Here is an 18,151-nt window from a genome sequence, read left to right as displayed (position 1 = left end):
GTCTTTGCTAGAAAACCAGTAATGCAGTAATTTTTTTTTTTAATGTCCATTTGGGATTTAAGCTCCGACAGGCTTCACTAATGAAAACGACTGCAATTTGTTTCAAAATCGAAGCTGCGTCGACAGCTAGAAAATAATTTAAAACTAATTGGGAACGGTGTACAGAAAATGTGGACTGTAGAGAAGTGTTAAAGCAATGAGTGCAGTATGTCCAATTTTGGTTTAAATTAATTTGCAACTTCAGTACAAAAACAAATCCCATCATGCGTGACCTGTCCGACAGGGAAGGCAGTCAGTTCATATAAATATTTATTTACAATTCAGAAATCCATTCATATAAAAATAGTACTGTACCGGTAAATGTACATGTTCATCTTCAGAATGGATGTGAATTTCAGTCCACACTACACCGACCGGGTGTAGCGTCGCTTTGGAATTAACACTTTACGCTTCTCGAAAACACGGTAGATATTTGTTAGCATAGCAACAGACTTTTTTTTTGCCATATAGAATCCAAAGACGCGTCTTTAGTCTTTCTATGTATAAGGCAGAAAAATCTCGAAATTCTGTAGCCCTGTGGATCCCCTTTAAATAGAAACTGAAATAAAACAAACAAAAGAAAGAAACGTTCCAACTGCGCCAGACTTGCGCAAGTGTTTTGGTTTTTCAGTTGAATTTGAAGTTGAAGGGTCCGGAGCCGAAGGGGTTGAAGCCTTGGAAGCCGTGGAAGCCTCCGTGGAAGTGCTGCTGGTGGTGGTGTCCTCCTTGCTGGCTCTCGGGGTCCATGGGGTCCTCGCCGTGGTCAAACTTGGTTCTCATCTCTGAGACGAGAAAGGGAAAAAAAAACAAAAAAAACACTCCGGCTCGTAAATAAATGAGGAACATCTTACTCCGGTGTACAACACGGGAGAGCCGTGACTGACGGGCCCCGAGCGGGCGTCGGCGCCACGCAAGCTGCCGGAAGAGGAAAAAAAAAAAAAAAAAGCAAAAGTAATTTCGCAAAGCGAGGAAATAAAGATCACAAAAACACGACACCCACTGCTACTGGAGTCTGAAATCTGAGATAAACAAGCCTGCGCTGCTGGAGGGGGAGAGTCACCCCTTTGTCTCACCACGTCTTGAAGCCACCAAGTCAAACATCTGAGGGGACGCTGTCCTGAGAGGAACTAAAAATTGTTGCCTTAAAGAAAAAAACGTAAAAACCTTCTTATTGCTCAGATAAGGTCCAATAAGATGCAAAGATTTGATTTTACATTGATGATTGCAGGCTACTCCGCAGGTGGAGTTGCGGGTCGTCGTCACAGCTGGAGATGATGGTGTGAATAAAATACAAACTTTACTCATATGATTCATCTCTTGAATCTTGATTCTCAGTGTGTGGCTGGATAAGCTTTTTCTGGGCACTTTTATTTAGAGACCCCGAGGACGATAACAAGCCTATTTTGTAACCATTTAAAAAAAAAAAAAACTATTTATTGTAAATGAATGAAACAAAAACAAAACACTGGGCTTGATGGACCAACCAGGACGTCTGGTCACTGTAGTTAGATTCCATGTTTGCAAGTGTTACTTCATCAGTACACCGCGGTGCGGGCACAATGTTATTATATTGACATTATTAATTGATGTGGTTGTTTCCGCCGCTCTAGAAGAAGCACATCAATGCACATGCATGCACCTACTGTTCTTCTGTGGTGTTTGAGTGCCACAATACCTCTATCAGCTGAATTAAAACATGTAAAAATTAAATTAATGTATATATATTTTTTTTTTAATAGTATTTTTTGTTTACCTGGGTCAGTGAGCACCTCTTTGGCCTGAGCGATGTCTATGAACTTTTTCTCGGCCTTCTTCTTGTCGTCCGGGTCCTGGAAGTTGTCCGGGTGCCACTGCTGAGCCAGCTTCCTGTAGGCCTTGATGATCTCCTTTTTCTGGGCATTTCTGGGACAGGCACAGCAGAATACCAGTTTCAGCCCCGCGTGCCCAGTACAGGGACAGCGACGGGCGGCATGCTAACGGTGTTAGCGCAATACATGGCTACAGAGGGGTTCAACTAGCCTAGCTCCTGTGCAATTTCACCAAAAACCCAAAGCATCCCTTAAGACAAATTTTAACAAAATGCCCGAGACAGATTTTTGGACAAATCCTTTGTTCTTTTATTTCAAAAGTATTGCAGGTAAGTTCTTTGTAGTATTATAGTTATTAGGTGGAAACAGGGAAGGTTATGGACTAGATGATTCCATGAGTTTCCAGACGGTCAGGTAGCAGGGTAAGAGATTAGGAACTGGAATAAATCTAACCACAAGGATTTCAATGCAACGGTCTTGAATTTCTCTCTACAGCCACGTATCCGAGGTACTATGGAGCGGGTTCATCTCAAACAGGTAAGTGTAGCAGGGTAAGTATGAGGTTTTGGGGGTAGGCTTGGAGAAATGTTGACCGATACAGAAGAACTCGAAATTTGGGGAATAAATCAAGACAAAATACTTCAGTTGAGATTGAGGCCTCCCAACAAAAATCCAAAACCTATAAAAGACCTAATATTAGTAAAAACCGACGACATTTGAAGGACGCCGCGGTCAAAGCGCTCACCTCTTCACCCCCAGGATCTTGTAGTAGTCCCTCCTCTGGGACTGCTTGAGGAGCCGCTGCGCTCGCTCCAGCCCCTCCTTGATCTGACGGTCGTTCTCGCTGTGCTGCCCGGCTGCCTCGAAGTCCTGAACGGCTGCAGGGGGAGGAAGAGGACGAGGACGAGGGTGAGTCCTCTGTCGCTCGCGGCGGCTCGGAGGACTCTGGGCCTTGAAGCCGCTCTGGCTGCTGGGGCGTGTATGCGTGCGTGCGTGCAGCAGTAGGTGTGAGCATGCATAGGACTAGCATTTAAAAGCTCCTCTGTGCACAGAGCCCTTTTAAAGCCCACATGAGACGTGCCACGCCCAACCCTGCTGCTGTGATCAATCATGTTGATGCCTCTCAACGTACATGGGGAAAAAAAAAAAAGTAAATAATAAAGGATGGTCACGATCAATAATTGTGGAGGCTAATATCCACACTGCGATTGTGGCGGACCAAGGAGCGTGGGTTCCTTCCCGCGGCCGCACAGCTCTCCCAAATCGGCCAAATTAGCGCTGACTGGTCCGATTTGGGAGAGGGAGCTTCCTCCATGTTTGTTTGTCTTACAGAGGGGGATCTTAATTAAATTAAAAAACGGAAACAAATAAAACAAGTCAGCAAAGTGCTCTGTGTGTACAGCCCAGTGTTTACGGAGGTCGTCAGTGGAACGTTCGACGGCTCCTTCCCCTCCCTGCGTTATCACCGTCTGATCTGCTTCACGCTCCTTTTCGCTCAGCGGCGCGCGGTTAGCTTCCATTGCATTCTTAAACACGCCTGGCGGGACGCAAAACGTAGGCACCAGGAGGGGAATTTAATAACAAGGTAAGGGCCGTGTTTATTTATTTTTTGTGTTGTTTTTCTTAATACCCTGCACGGCAGCAGGTGAAGAGGAGGGAAGGCCGAGGCGATTGGAGGAGCGCTGTTTCATTCGGTAATGAAGGCATTATTTGGAGAAAATTCACTCTTTTCCCCTGGATGATGCAACACAAAAATAGATCCAAGGACACCTGTCTTCAAGCTTGTCCCTTCTATGGGGATAGAAAAATGGAGAAATCGAGCGCGCGCGTGTGCGTGCGTGCGCTGGCCCCACTGCCAACAAATGGCTTTGGGTTTTGATAAATGAGCACCTGTGCTTAACTGCTGCCCACGAGGCAGGGCAGCTGTAGATTACTCAGGTTGTGCTTACTTCAAACCCGCCATGTTGCTGCCCTAGGGGGGGGGGGGATATGCCCCACGCACGGCTCTAATGATACCAGATCACCACGCTGCCAGACCGGGCGGAGGATTTACGAAGGCAATGCACTTTGCTCCAAAAAAACACAAGAGGGACGTTGTGCAATTATGCAAAATTTTTTTTATTTTTACATACCCGCTTCATGAAATTTTACCCTGGTTGACCATGATCGTATGAGGTTGAGACTTAACTTTGACGATGTGCATAAAAACATTATGAGAAATGGGACGCAGATTGCGTGGCTATCATCACAACCTCTCTTCTTAATTTTCGCCCACTCCAAAAGCAGTTGGCCCAGTGCCATGATGCACACAACACAAGCCAATCCACATACACGGTACATGCAGTGTATGTGTCTTCCTGGAAACCACTTTTAAGAGTGGTTTCCAGGAAGGCAGCCAGGCATCAGCTTTTGGTTGCCTAAACTGAAAATATGATTGCCATTTTTAGTCACTTTATGTTTTGAGTAATTAAGATACATGATGCATTTGCATTTTTCCCCATTTAAAAGTAGCGCTCCATCAAATGAGTTATTAATGCTTTCCGGCTACAAAGATAGCAACTGGTTATTGTGTTGTTTTGGTTGTTTTTTTTTTTTTAAGAATGTTATATGTTGACAAATTTGACCAAATTGACTAGAACAAAAGACCGTACAGGGATGCAAACAGATGTATGGTGAAAAAAGGTCTGAAATATACTTGTGACGGTAGCCGACAGTTTTCCAGGTTCCTTGGACGCATCTTTCCGACACGAATCAAAGTTTTCCGAGCCGGTGAACACAGCATCGCTGTCCGTGTCTAACGTTATATCAGATTACGAGTCCGCTTGTGAATCAATCACGGGTGATTCGTACAAGTCACCTAAATTGACAAAACGGCATTCGCCAAAAACAGAGTTGTTTTCCATCCCCGACTGTAATAACCTTGCTCTACTGCGGTCCACTGGTGCCTGTGGACACCCGTGTGCACGGCAATAAAACGACCGACACATGTGCAGGGTTCTGGTTCTGATTGTAACAGCAATATTTAACTATCACTAATGCAAAAAATGTATTTATTTTGGTGTGTTGGACTTGCGGGTTGCTGTTGAAAAGTGGTTGCTAAAGGAGGCAACTACAGGCCAGTCTAGACTCCCTTGGTTACCGCCAGTCTATTTGGCAACCTTGGTGACTGCCCGCATAATTATATAGGCAACTATCAATCTACCAAGTAGACTGCTTTACCAACTCACTTCTTTGGGACTGATCCAAGTGGAATAGATTCCTCCTGTGGAGAAAGCCCGAAATTCCTAAGAACTTTCGTTCCTAGTTCCTAAAATGGCTCCTGCCGTGGTAAAGCAGAGAATGCATCTGACCTGCATCCACACCACGGACCAGCTGCTCACCTTCCTCGTACTGCTCGTCCTGGATGTAGGCCTCGGCTCGGTCCTTCAGGGCGTTCACGTTCTCCGGGTCTGACTGGAGGACCTGACTGCACACCGGGATGGCCCTGTCAGCCTGCTGGCCCTGCTCCAAGACACAAGACACACGCTCAGAACATTCGAAACGCAAGCTGTTCGAGAAGCCACAGAAGCGAAGTGGTGAAGTCTCACCTGAGCCAAGGCGTGACACATGCGCTCCTTGGCGTGGTGAGTGTACTGGTGCACGTTGGGTTCGGTTTTCATCACCGCCTCATACTTGCTCACCGCGTCCTCGTACCTGGGAGCAACATTGCAGTGTAATGTAATTTACTGAACTTCATAGACTGTTCTGGCCCTTCTAATGGACCTGCTCGATCAAGGGGGTCTGCTTGGCTCTTCTTATAGGCAGGTTAAGGAGGAGGGGGGCACTGAGGGGGAGCGACTGGGGCGCGTTACGCGCACCTGTCGCCCTCTCCGACGGTCCCAACGACGCGTGGGCCAGCGATGGGCTGCTTGCGATGGGCGCGCAGAAACGGTTTGTTTCAATTGCGGATGTAGGTTTGTTTATTACACGTCTGCTTATGGAACGAAACCCCGCGTGATGGGGACACTTTCTCCGTGACCCTTTCCCCGATCACCCCCTCGCCATGCGCTGTGTGCAGAATATAATCTTACCGAGTCGTGCCCTGTTCCTCCGTGCCCCGTCCCCACACCATCTTTAGTGGTTTTATTTAGAGGAACGGGGGCACGGCAATCAGGGCGCACGGAGAGCCGTGTTCGCGTCCCCGTCCAGACGATTCACACATAAAAATATATTTACGGTTCCCCATTGAAATGTTATCCCTGTGCATTTTGTAAGCTTCTGTTTTATCATGTTATTGTAAAACACACTGACTGAAAAATACATAAAAAAAAAAAAATGTTACTGAATATAATAGTGTTTCCTAGAATTGCCCTATTAATGAGAGGGGGAGGTGTAAGAAGCTTGACAACGCAACGGGAGGAAAGTAAGAACGGATTATTTTCCCACCTGGGTCCAACTCCATATGGTTAAAAATGTTTCACAGTATGCGACCGTCCTCAGTAGCCTGTGGTGATTTTGTTCATTAAAAGAGCGCTCTGTTTTACAGAAATTAAATGAACAGTCATCTAGACCTGCGATGAGTCACCGACTGACCGCTGGGAATGCAAATCGCCAGAGAAAACCAATACTGCTTTTCAATCACATGTCGTGGTCCTAATAAGTGTTATAAAGACGTCAACTGCAGTAAAATGCTGTTGTTGAATCAGTTCTTAATTTTTCTATGATTACAGCAGAAATGTAAACTCCAGGCTGCAAATCAAGTTTCCCATCCAGGACAATAAAGTTAACTTTATTAACTAACAAACCAACTGACTCTGGATGGATTTGTCAAGACAGAACGTCACATTTCTTGGCCAAACAAGAAGGAAAGGGAGCTATAGATTATTCTCTTGTAAAGCATGTATGCTACAGTAAGACAGACTTTTCAACATGAAGTGTCAAGCTTCGCTGGTGACGTTCACCGCCCACAAATGGCAGTGGAACAGGAACACTGTACTGTATAATATCCACATCCTCATGGAAGAATGTGAATCACACCGCTGTTTCTGGGAGCAGCAGGTGAGAGGGTGTCTGTCTGCGGTTGTCGATCAAGGCGTCCAGGCGATATGGAGGAATTCATTATCGCAATAATCACAGGGAATCAGATGTAAAAAAATATATATATAATGGAAATGTAAGACCCAAATGGAAAGTCATCAGAGCAAAAGTCTAGTTTTGACACACACGCGCGCGCGCGCACACACGCACACGCACACACACACACACACACACACACACACACACACACACACACACACACACACACACACACACACACACACCTTTGCTCCTGGATGAGCTGCTCTGCTGACTGGATCTGCTTGTTGAGCTTCTTGACCTGCTTGTAGTGGCTGTAACACTGCTTGTGATCGGGGTCCAGCTTCAGACATTCTCGCACCTCACTGTCAATTAGAGGGAAGGAAACAGCCAGGAATACTTCATTAAAGTCTGAATAGTCTTAATGCTAGAAAAACCAACAATTTTTTTTTTTTTCGATTCCTCACGGCTATCTTGTACTTGTATCTAGTTGAACTGAGACACAGGTGCTCAGGCACTTCAATTTGAGGTTCCTCGAATAGTCGATGTATGCTTTGATGGTTTCTAGCCTCTCATAAGTCCCTTTGGACAAAACAGTCTGCTTAATGCAGCGCTCAACACTTAACTTTTAAAAAGTGTCTGCCAGGCTGGCAACCAGGCAACAGCTTTTGGTTGCCGAAATGGAAAAGGTTGCCATTTTTGGTCACCTTATATTTTGAGTAATTAATATACTCCATCTTTCCATTTAAAAGCAGCGCTCCACCAGATGAGGTCTACGCCTACTAATGTGGTCTGTCTACACAGATATGTTGTTATTGTATTGCCATGGCTATATGTTGATAAATTTGACCAAGTTTTATAGAAAAACGACAAACTAAAAACGTATATTTTTTATTTTATTAGTTTTCTAAGTACACAATACATTTTGTTAGTTTTCTTTTTTTATTGTCTAGTTTTATCTTAAAAAAAAATTCAGATCTAGTTTTAAGTTTAGTTGTATTTAACTGTACAGGGATGCAAACACATGTATGGTGAAAATGAAATATGCTTATGTTGGCACAGTAGCCGACAGTTTTCCAGGTTCATTGAACACATCACTTCTGACACACATCACAGTTTTCAGAGCCCGTGAACGCAATCGGAGTGGACCCGGATGGTGTCCGCGTCTAACCTAATGTACGATTACGAGTCCACTAGTTAATCGATCCCAGATGGTGCCATTACAAGATCTGACAAGATCTTCTAGGGTCAGGGTGTTCGAGAAGAAGCCTACCCATCACCTGGTGGCAAAGCGCACTCGCCACTACAATACTGAAGGCCCCCCCCTCTCTATACTAAGGGGAGGGGATTATACTAAGGTCCAAGGTCCATCTTTAAGTACAGCACAGTGCAGAGCAGTGCAGTAGTTGGATCTTACTTGAGTGACATCTCGTGGTCTCCCAGGCTGTAGTAGATGGTGCTGAGTTCAAGGAAGGCCCGGGTGTTGTCGCTCTTCAGTTTGGAAGTAGCTTTGAGGTCACTGATGGCTTTCCCCATCTCTCCTATTTGAATGAAACACTCTGCTCGTAGCTCACGGGAGGTCACATCCCATACGCACGTCTGGGAGAAAAGGCCACGTCTGAAGTTCAATCTCACATTCATCAACACATGTTCTGGCGCCCAACACCCATAATATGCCATAGGAGATGGAGATGAAAAAAAAACGATAACAGCGGCATGGGGATGCACAGTAGGCTGCTCACCTCAATAATGGTGTCTAGCAGGGTAGCAGCTGCCACATAATCCTTGTTGTTAAAGTTGCTGTGTGCCTGAGCCACAAGCCGCTGAATTTCATCTGATTTGGCCAACTGAGTGTGGGCCTCCTTCTCCTCTTTATTGCTGGGGCTGGACTTGAGCTGCAGCACAACAAGAAGAGGCTTTACACCAGGCATAACAGAGCAGTGGTGGCCAACCTGAGCCACTAGACTCCCCACTCCCGACGATGGCCGTTGTTGAAGAAATTAAGATGAATTCAAATCGAGGGAAAAAATAAAAAAAGACAATATGTACATTTTCCTTAATATATACATGTGGTGTGGGGATGGTGTGGTGAGCAGCCACACCTGACCTGGATCTAGGTGATTGGGATCAGGGTGGCTGCATAGCTGTTGGTTGGTCTAACGAGCAACAGGTTAAAACCCCGATTCCCACACACAATCAGGAGAGGAGCCTTGTCATGACACATGTTCTATCTGCTCCTGGCAATTCCACCTAGCCTGCTCTCTCCATTAAACTGATGTGTACAGACCCATCGTTGTCTGTGCCGGAGGGCCCTGAAAAGGCCACTTGGGTGGCGTGTGGTAGGTGGAACCACAATAAAACACATCATTTTTCATATATTTTAATGTAATGATTTACAATATTTTCTACAATATTCGTAAAATAGGTTACTTAAATGAAGAGCCGGCTCTTCCTGTTTTCCGGGTGGGCCGACGCACCTTGGGGCCGATATAATTTTGAATTAAAAAAAAATTAAATATTGTCCAACAGCAAGCCAGAAAATATTTACAATACCCAATTGAAATGTTATCCCTGTGAATTTTGGAAGCTTCTGTTTTATCCCGTTATTGTAATGCACACTGACTGACAATAACATTTTTTAAAAAGACTGCTCAACTTAAGGAATCTGACGACTGATGGGTTTCCGACTGACAAAATGACTCCTCAGACTTTCAGGGGGCAGCCCTAATTCATAGAGTAGACGATACTAGGAGAGTACCCATGCTAAGGAAGTTTTAATATTATCCATCACTTGTTCTTTTCAATAAGGGTAAGATCTTCCATAAGGATTCTTGTGCCAACTTTGACTCCTGAAAGCACCGCCAATCACAGCCGTGTGCTTACTTACACCCCACAAACCCATTACACCGTAATCATCCTCATCATGCCGGTCATCATCTTCACAAGAGCAATCTCTGCTAATGGCATCTTTTACAAATAGACCTGGCAATCCTTTAAGTGTTTCCTGCTAGCTCAGCCCGAGGAGAAGAGTAATGAATAAATGTGATGCATTACGCCACGGCGATGCACTAGACTGCTGAAACAGCAAGTCCTTGCACACCTCCGGCCAGATCAGGAGACACTATACCAAGAAAATATGGGGCACATAAAATTGTACGACTACCGACGCCTACTGGCCTCTATTAGGGTAATGGCTCTGTGCCTACTTGGTGCAGTAGTCATGACAGTTGAATTCAGTTAGAAAACTTTCCATGCGTTTTAAGTGTATTAAAGAAAAAGCCAACCAGTAATAAGGCTTAAAAGCTAGATACTTCCTCCTAGTTAAACCACTTGGAATTCAAGTCAGTTTTAAAATGGTGGTACTCAAGAGGGAATGTTGTATTTCTACAAGACACACCAAGCAAATCAAATTCTCACAGGCTCCCTGTGTATTCGTTAGAAATAAATGAAATTACGAAAGGCCATGCGGCTCCTCACCTAAAATGCTCAGAGTGTGCTTAGGGCTCCCTGTGACAAGTGGCATTCACCAGGGTTCTCCACAAAGAAGGTTATGTTTCCCTTCATAATAATACCATTTGAGGAAAAACAACAGCTTAAAATGTAATCAAATCATTAAAAGTAAATCAACGTTATATTTATCATTTACGCCCTCTGGCAATGTTCTAAAACCTCAGTGGTAGCAGTAATAAAAAGCTATCAATATTCACGAGAACCTGGAAATAATACCAGATCACCAAAACTGTAGGGCGTCATTAGAAAATCACTTACAGATAGGGATGCACCGATGCAAAATTGTGGGCCGATACCGATGTTTAAAAACCAGCTTCGGCAGATAGTCGATGCCGATGTTTTCCGAGTTCGCAGCGCAGCATCAGTTACAGTTTTCCAAGTTCCCATGAACGCAGCATCACTTCCTGCTTGGAGAACTGCAGAGAGCCGTGTCGGCGTCTTCTAAAAATCGAGCGCATACGGCGTCGTTCTCTCAGGTGGATTAAAAAAATAAGTTAAAACGGGTAAATATACATTGGCGGCCGTTAATATACCCGGGCGGCCTGCCAAAGTAAAGTTCATGTGTGGCAAACACTGGATAAACATCGGTCACTGCCGTCAGTGAATGTCATCTTATCTGCCAATAGGCCCATGGCAGTCAACAAGTCAAGTCCATGTCAAGTCACACTTTATTTATAAAGCGCATTTCATACCAGGGCAACACAATGTGCTTTACAAAGGAATACAAAAAAAGAAAGAGAGAACGTAGTTGTCAGCTGGTCATTACAGAAGAATGCCCCTGAATGCCCCACAAGGCATAAATCGGTGCATCCCTACTTATAGATGCAGGTTATTTCATGTTTAAATTAGCTAAATCCATCTGAATGTAAGAACATATTTTTTAATCTTGCATTTGACAAGATAGGCAGTTGGGTTTTCATCCCCATACTTGAACCTGAAGATGCCGTGCACACTTCAGTCTAAAAAGACTACAGCTAAATCTCCCGCACACCATTGGCGATAGTGGCGCCGCCCCTTCCGGTCGCCTGCGCCGGCGCGCTGGTCGACTTTTGAACATTTTAGTGTCCCCCCCCCCCCGTTTTTTTTTTAAATCATAATGACCGCCAAAAAAGCATCGGCAGTTACCTCTTACGGCCGCGATGCACTCATGGACATAAAAACTTCCCTAAACTAACAACTTTGGGACTTTTTATCCGTGGAAGCAAAGGGCGGGCTGAAATTCTATGCGGGAAGACGCTCAACAACAACAACAACAATAATAAAAATGGAGCCGCTGTTTCATGAGCGGGCCCACGGAGGAAGCACCGTGGTAAACGAGGCGGCATTCGGGTCTGAATGAGGACGCGCCCTTACCGTCCACCTCTTCTAAGCATCCTTCTTGCCAACGTTCAGTCCCTGGAGAACAAGATGGATGAACTTCGAGCGAGGATTAAATTCCAACCAGACATGAGGAACTGTTGCGTCCTCTGCCTGACGAAAACATGGTTGAACCCACTGGTGCCGGATGAAACCATCCGTCCAGCCGAGTCCTTCTCCGTAGTCCGCGGCAACAGATCGGGGAAAACCAAACGTTGAGGCGTCTGCCTAAGGGTAAACAACCGCTGGTGTAACCCCAACAATACCGCGCCTCTCTCCCGCTCGCCCAACCTGGAACAGCTGACCATCTTATGCCGTCCATTTTATCTCCCCTGGGAATTCAGCACGGTCATCATTACAGCAGTTTATATTCCACCACAAGCGGATACTGACACAGCACTGTCCGACCTGTATGATGTGTTGTGCGGATTTCAAAACAAACATCCTGACGCGGCTGTGGTGGTGACTGGGGACTGCGAGTTCTGCCTAATTTCCACCAACACATCACGCATGCCACCAGGGGAGATAGAACTTTGGACCACTGCTACACACCTTACAAGAAGGGATACAAGGCCGTCTCGCTCCCTGCTTTCGGGAAATCTGACCACGCCACGATCTCGCTGGTTCCTGTTAACAGGCCCCTGATCACGCGAGAACTTGTGGTGACGAGGGAAGTGAAGCGGTGGACGGACCAATCAGAGGCTGGGCTTTCGGACGCACTCGCTGACGTAGACTGGAACATGTTCCAATCATGTTCAAGTGACGTCGGCGGGTTTACAGACGTAGCGGTGAGCTTTGTGGCTACGGTAGCAGATAGCATCGTTCCCACGGTGAAAGTTCGAATATTTCCAAACCAGAATGCGTGGGTTGATAAATTGTTGTCGTGGGCCTGATCACCGACTGTGACGAGAAGGCCTACCGCGAGGAGGTGGCTGACCTGTCACTCTGGTGCCAGGACAACAGCCTCCACCTGAACGTCAGCAAAACTAAGGAGCTGATTGTGGACTTTAGGCGAGGATTACAATCGAGGACGCACACGCCCTTGGTGATTAATGGGACTTCTGTTGACAGGGTGAGCAGCTTCAAGTACCTGGGAGTCCACATCACAGAGGACTTAACATGGACTGTACAAACAGACACTCTGGTGAGAAAGGCGAGGCAGCGTCTTTACCACCTCAGGCAGCTGAGGAAATTCCGGGTCTCGGTGAGGAGCCTCAAGTCCTTCTACTGTGGAGCGATGGAGAGCATCCTGACAGGCAACATCACTGTCTGGTTTTGGAACTGTACTGCTCAGGACAGGCGGGCCCTGCAGAGGATGGTGCGTTCAGCTGAACGTACCACCAACTACCCTCCCCTCCCTGCAGGACTTGTACACCAGGAGGTGTAATAGCAGAGCCCACAGGATCATGAAGGATCCTCATCACCCCAACAACGCACTGTTCCAGCTGCTGCGGTCGGGCAAGTGCCTCCGCAGTCACACAGGGAGAACAGAGAGACTGAGACTGAGTTTTTCCCCGCAAGCCATAAGAACTGTCAATGCTGACCTCACCAGGGGTCCACATTGAGCCATGCACTAGGCTCCACTACCTCACTGTACTGTATGTAGCATACTGCACCGCATACTGTGTCACTGTTCTGGGTTGTTCGGTGTTACCGTATTGCTGCGCCGTACTGTTGTATACTGTGCTGTATTATCCCACAAACGCTACCTCACTTTATTCACATGCCACTTTAATGCACACATCTGTATATACAAAATTGCCTATCCCATATACATAAGTCTATCCCATATACATAAGCCTATTCCCTTTATCTATTCCATTTAATTTAATTCTATATATTTTTACTTTATTCTATAAGTATTCGACTAACTGTATTATGTTTTAGGAATCAGTTAGTTGGTCTAGTAGAAGGAAATTTTCCGAGGACATATTGTGTGCAATCACCGGGAGCGTTGCATTACATGTCACTGCATATATGTATGAAAGTATGTATATGCATGTGACGAATAAACCTCTGGAATCTTGAACCAGGTGGACCCTACAGATCAACAGTGACACCTGGTGGTGATCCTCACCATCCTCCTCCTCCACCATCCTCCTTTTATGGAGGAGGCTCATTTATCTTGTTAAATGTTATGATGTTATGATGGGTAGATATGGATAAGATATGGCAGAACTCACCACTTTCTTAAAGTCACTCTCTGCTTCATCCAGCTTCCCTTGTTTCAGGAGGAGGTTTCCTCTCTGAAGTCTGGCCTAGGTGAGGAGAAAAACAAATGATGACATTTGAAAACATGTTCTGGTTTTAATCAACTCATCCTACATCACCAACTATTTTCCCCAAATATATATAATAACATGGAATGGTTTCCTGAAATTAAATCTGGTTAGACTTAAGTCAGAACCAGGTATAAACACAGATTAACATGGGGACCAAATACCATTAGCAAATGTGATTAATGTGTATTTTCAGTCTAAAACAAGACTGATTTTGTTAAATGTTGATGCCACTGCCCCCTCACCAATAACAATTGACCTACAAAGTCAAACTCACAGAAGTAAAGTCTGGTTTGAGTTCGATAACTTTACTGAGATCTGGCAGCGCAGACTTTGACTTCCCCATGGCGAGGTATACTGTAGCTCTCCTGTAGAAGGCGATGTAGTTTTTGGGATCGCCATCTATGCAGAAATACAATAATAATCATAATAACAATACAAGTAAAATGCTGTGGAAAAAGCATGAATATAACAGAGGACAGCCCCTCCCACCCCGCTTACCAACAGCAGCATGGAAGTGAGAGAGAGCGTCCGCTAACTGGCCGGCAGCGAGGAGCTTCTTCCCCATCTCAAGGTGGCTTTCCACACTCCCATCTCGTCCACAGCTCACTCCTGGAAAATAATCACAAATGCTGTTGTGAAGATTGTCTTAGATTAATTTGAGAACTGCTCGGAGTAGTTCAAGACTAATTTTCCATCATCATTCTATCGACCATTATTAAAAAGTCTAAATGGATGACTGATAAGTGATTTTGCGTACAATATTTACTTGTTTTTAAATGCATTTAGCTTTTATCCTTTACTAAAACCACTAGATTGCCTTCTATTAATCTAAAACACTAAAGTCTATTGTGTATGACAGGTGCTCTAGAAATAAAGGTTCATATTAATATTATAATTATCGAGACGGGAGGATCCCCACAGCTGTGAGTTGTTACATAACCGTTCGCCATCGCGATCAATAATAAAAGTTGGGTACAAGCAGGTTCCATTCCCTTGCAGCATGACACATGGTTGCATTATAAGTGAGACAGCGAAAGAAATCTAACAAAATGGCCCTAAAGCACGAGGAAATGCGTTAGCTTCCTAGTCAGAAACTATTTTGGTGAAGTTGGATCTCGGAGGAAAAAAACAAAACAACAAAATCCTGCAAGCTAACAAAAGTTGGGTAACAGCTGGTTCCATTCCCTTCCAGTATGACACATGGTTGCAATATAAGTGAGACAGCTAAAGTAATCAAACGAAATGGCCCTAAAGCATCAGGAAGTGCATTCGTTTCCCAGTCAAAACTTTTTTTCGGTAAAGTTTCGATCTCAGAGGAAAACAAAACAAAAAAAAACAAAAAAAAAAAAACAACAACCCTGCAAGCTAGCTTTGCGACGCAGCTTAGAGAATCCCGTCGCTCTGGCACGTTTGCCAAAGGTGCATTCAAGGGACACAACACGCGAAATAAACAAACACGAAGCGGAGAGCAAACACATCCTTCGTTTAAACAAACAACACAAAGCGCAGAACGAGCGCAGCTCCCCAAGCTGGGAGCGGGACCGCGAAGCAACGTTAACGCGTTTACCTTCATACCGCAGGTCGATCAGAACCAGGACGTAGGGGACGTACTTGAGGATTTTGTACGCGTGGTTGGCTGAAACCATGATTATAAAAATAAAAAAAAAACAATATATAAAAAAATGGTGGTCTAGCGTGATATTTAAGTCTTAACTCTGTGCGACGCGGAGCTGGTTTCTTCCCGACGGCTCCATGTGGTGACAGCGCCCCCGATGTGGACCAGCGCCACTTCCGGTTCCAGCTCGGCGCATAAGCCAACCGGAGAGCGGGAGCCGGTCGTGGGGGCCGCCGATTGGCTGGGCCGGCTGGAAACTCCGCCCACCCCGACTGGCTCAACTGAGAGGAGCCACGCAGCACATGACATCAGGGGATAATTATCATTATTCTTTATCTGTTAAAGATGTATTATCATTGGGTGATATAGGATGCATGTCTCACCGGATAAAACACATCGTTCAAATAGTCATCGCCAGGAATAAATGTCCAATATGCCAATATCAGCAATAGTTCTAGGTATAGAGGTACTAGTAATTATGACATCTGAACGTATGCGTTCACTGACTCCTTGTTGTGCAGAGGATATCAAATTGAATCTAATAAAAGTAGAGATGTACTCACAGTCTTTCCATACGGCACGGTTGGGCACGTGCCTGGGGCCTCGTGCGCCTCTTGGATTTGTGTGGATGTGTATTTTTCTTTTGTTTTAATAAAAACTCGAGTTTTCCTTTGACACGCCATCGATTGACACAGTTCACAGTTCAGTTCCCTTAAATATCCCAATAATGACAATTAGAAATCGAGGCTCTTAGAGGACGTATAAAGTGGACACGGACCTGAAGCACACACTCGTAGTGTTGGGCTCCAATTTTTTATTTTAGTCCATGCCAATAACGCAACAGAGCAAATATACGTACGTTGTCTGAATTCATTACATAAGATAAATCAACCAGGTGAGTAAGTAAAATAACAACAAACTACTCGCCACTACAAGGATTATCATCGGTACAAAACCTAGTCTCATATCTGATCATCTATAAGGCTCTATAACTGTTGTAGAAATAAAGATGTTTCTCCGCAGCTTGGACTGTTTTGACTAAGAGCCGGAGCAACCCTTGTGATCTTCTACCCATGTCGTACGCCTTCGTTTTGAGACAAATTGCTGACAAGAACAGTGCGGCGTCTGTTACTCTGTCACGAGATCGGCAGCGTCGGTGCAGACATACATCAGCTGTAAGACAGATGTCAGGCATTTCTTTCATCTTCGAGACACACTTCAACGATAACAGCCAGTTCTGAGGTGCGTCAGAGCTTCAAAGCCTCGGCCGCGCTCTCTCTCGGAAAGCACACCGAGCGCCGTTCCCGGAGGCCGGGGCCGCCGCCCGGACCCACCGCGGCGGGATGTTGTTGTTGTTGTTGTTGTTGGGATCCGGCTACCCGGGCGGAGCGGGAGTCGAGCCCTTCACGCCCGGCCCCTGGTGCTTTTAAACACATTTTTTTGGGGCGCTGCCTTTCGAAAGCTCTCTCGGCGTTCATCCCCCGAAATACTCCTACAGTGCAGCTACAGCACTCAACTCTTTGAGCGGGAGACTTAACGACTGGCGTCTCCTCCAGTCATCTGAATTCCAACACGACTTGATTGGATTTGTGACCGAAGCGCCGAAAGGCAGCGTCTCAACCCATCACACCACCTCGGAATCCTTTCTCACAGCTGCCCTTAAAGACACCTGCAGTCAGCTCCTGTCTTGGGTGCTTTTTGGGAGAGTGTTTAGCACGCGGCTACGTACGCACATGCGTGGTGAGGGCGGAAGAGTGAAAAGATTCTGCTTCCTCAAGGGCGATAACAAGGTGGATGGAAAGAGACGCAGCAATCCTCCGCCTTCCCAAATGTAGCGTTAGTCCGACTGGTCGATTTGGATGTCACAATGTTGCAGCCCATTTGTGATGTCATAAAGCCGATTGGAATGTCAAAGCACTGTGACGTCACAAATTTGGAGGAACAGAACTTACCAAATACCCAACGTCTTCTTCTAACGGAGTGAAGAGCGTTTGAATGTTTTAGTTAGAATTTTTATTTAGCGTTGCTCACTGATAACTCTCTCTAAATAGTTTTTGTTTACTAGCCCTAAGCTTGCATTAGGTGAGGTGGTGAACGGGCCTCATATTGGTCCTGCCTGGGGCCTCCAAATCACTAAGACCGCCCCTGGATGCACGAATTGTATTGGATATGCTAGAGTCAATATCTGAGCATATCCCCAAAACAAAAAGACATCTAACAGAAGTATTTCAGACTTTATTTTTGTAGTTTTGGACATTTAGGAGCATGGTCCCAAATTAATTTAACAATGTTGAAATGACCCCAAGTCTATGTTATTCACATACAAACATACATACATACATACTGTACACACACACACACACACACACACACACACACATACATACGGCAAAATGGCACACACAACACTTGACACAAGTGTATTAAATGAGTGAGTGCCTCCTTATTTGAATAAACAGTTGATCAAACATCATAATTGGCAAAAA

The 18,151-nt window shown here is 45.3% G+C and overlaps 1 protein-coding gene across 2 annotated transcripts; it reads right to left on the bottom strand.

Moving 5' to 3' along the window:
* Positions 1-296: 296 nt before the first annotated feature.
* Positions 297-15,797, bottom strand: dnajc3a (DnaJ (Hsp40) homolog, subfamily C, member 3a). Of its 2 annotated transcripts, none has more exons than XM_080019289.1 (12): positions 15,618-15,797; positions 14,549-14,659; positions 14,325-14,449; positions 13,952-14,026; positions 8,645-8,797; positions 8,320-8,501; positions 7,148-7,267; positions 5,435-5,540; positions 5,228-5,348; positions 2,593-2,725; positions 1,793-1,941; positions 297-821 (listed from the first exon to the last, which is right to left on the bottom strand). In XM_080019289.1, the coding sequence occupies exons 1-12, from the start codon at positions 15,694-15,696 to the stop codon at positions 667-669; spliced, it is 1,509 nt and encodes a 502-aa protein (XP_079875415.1). In that variant the 5' UTR covers positions 15,697-15,797; the 3' UTR covers positions 297-666. The 2 variants fall into 2 exon arrangements, with proteins under 2 accessions (XP_079875415.1, XP_079875416.1); XM_080019290.1 differs by having other exon boundaries at positions 15,662-15,691.
* Between the last annotated feature and the right edge of the window lie 2,354 nt (positions 15,798-18,151).

Source organism: Zeus faber (assembly GCF_960531495.2).
Source record: "Zeus faber genome assembly, chromosome: 18".
In the NCBI taxonomy this organism is placed as follows: domain Eukaryota; kingdom Metazoa; phylum Chordata; class Actinopteri; order Zeiformes; family Zeidae; genus Zeus; species Zeus faber.
Note: the sequence above shows the minus strand (reverse complement) of the source record. Positions and strands in the feature narration are given on the sequence as shown.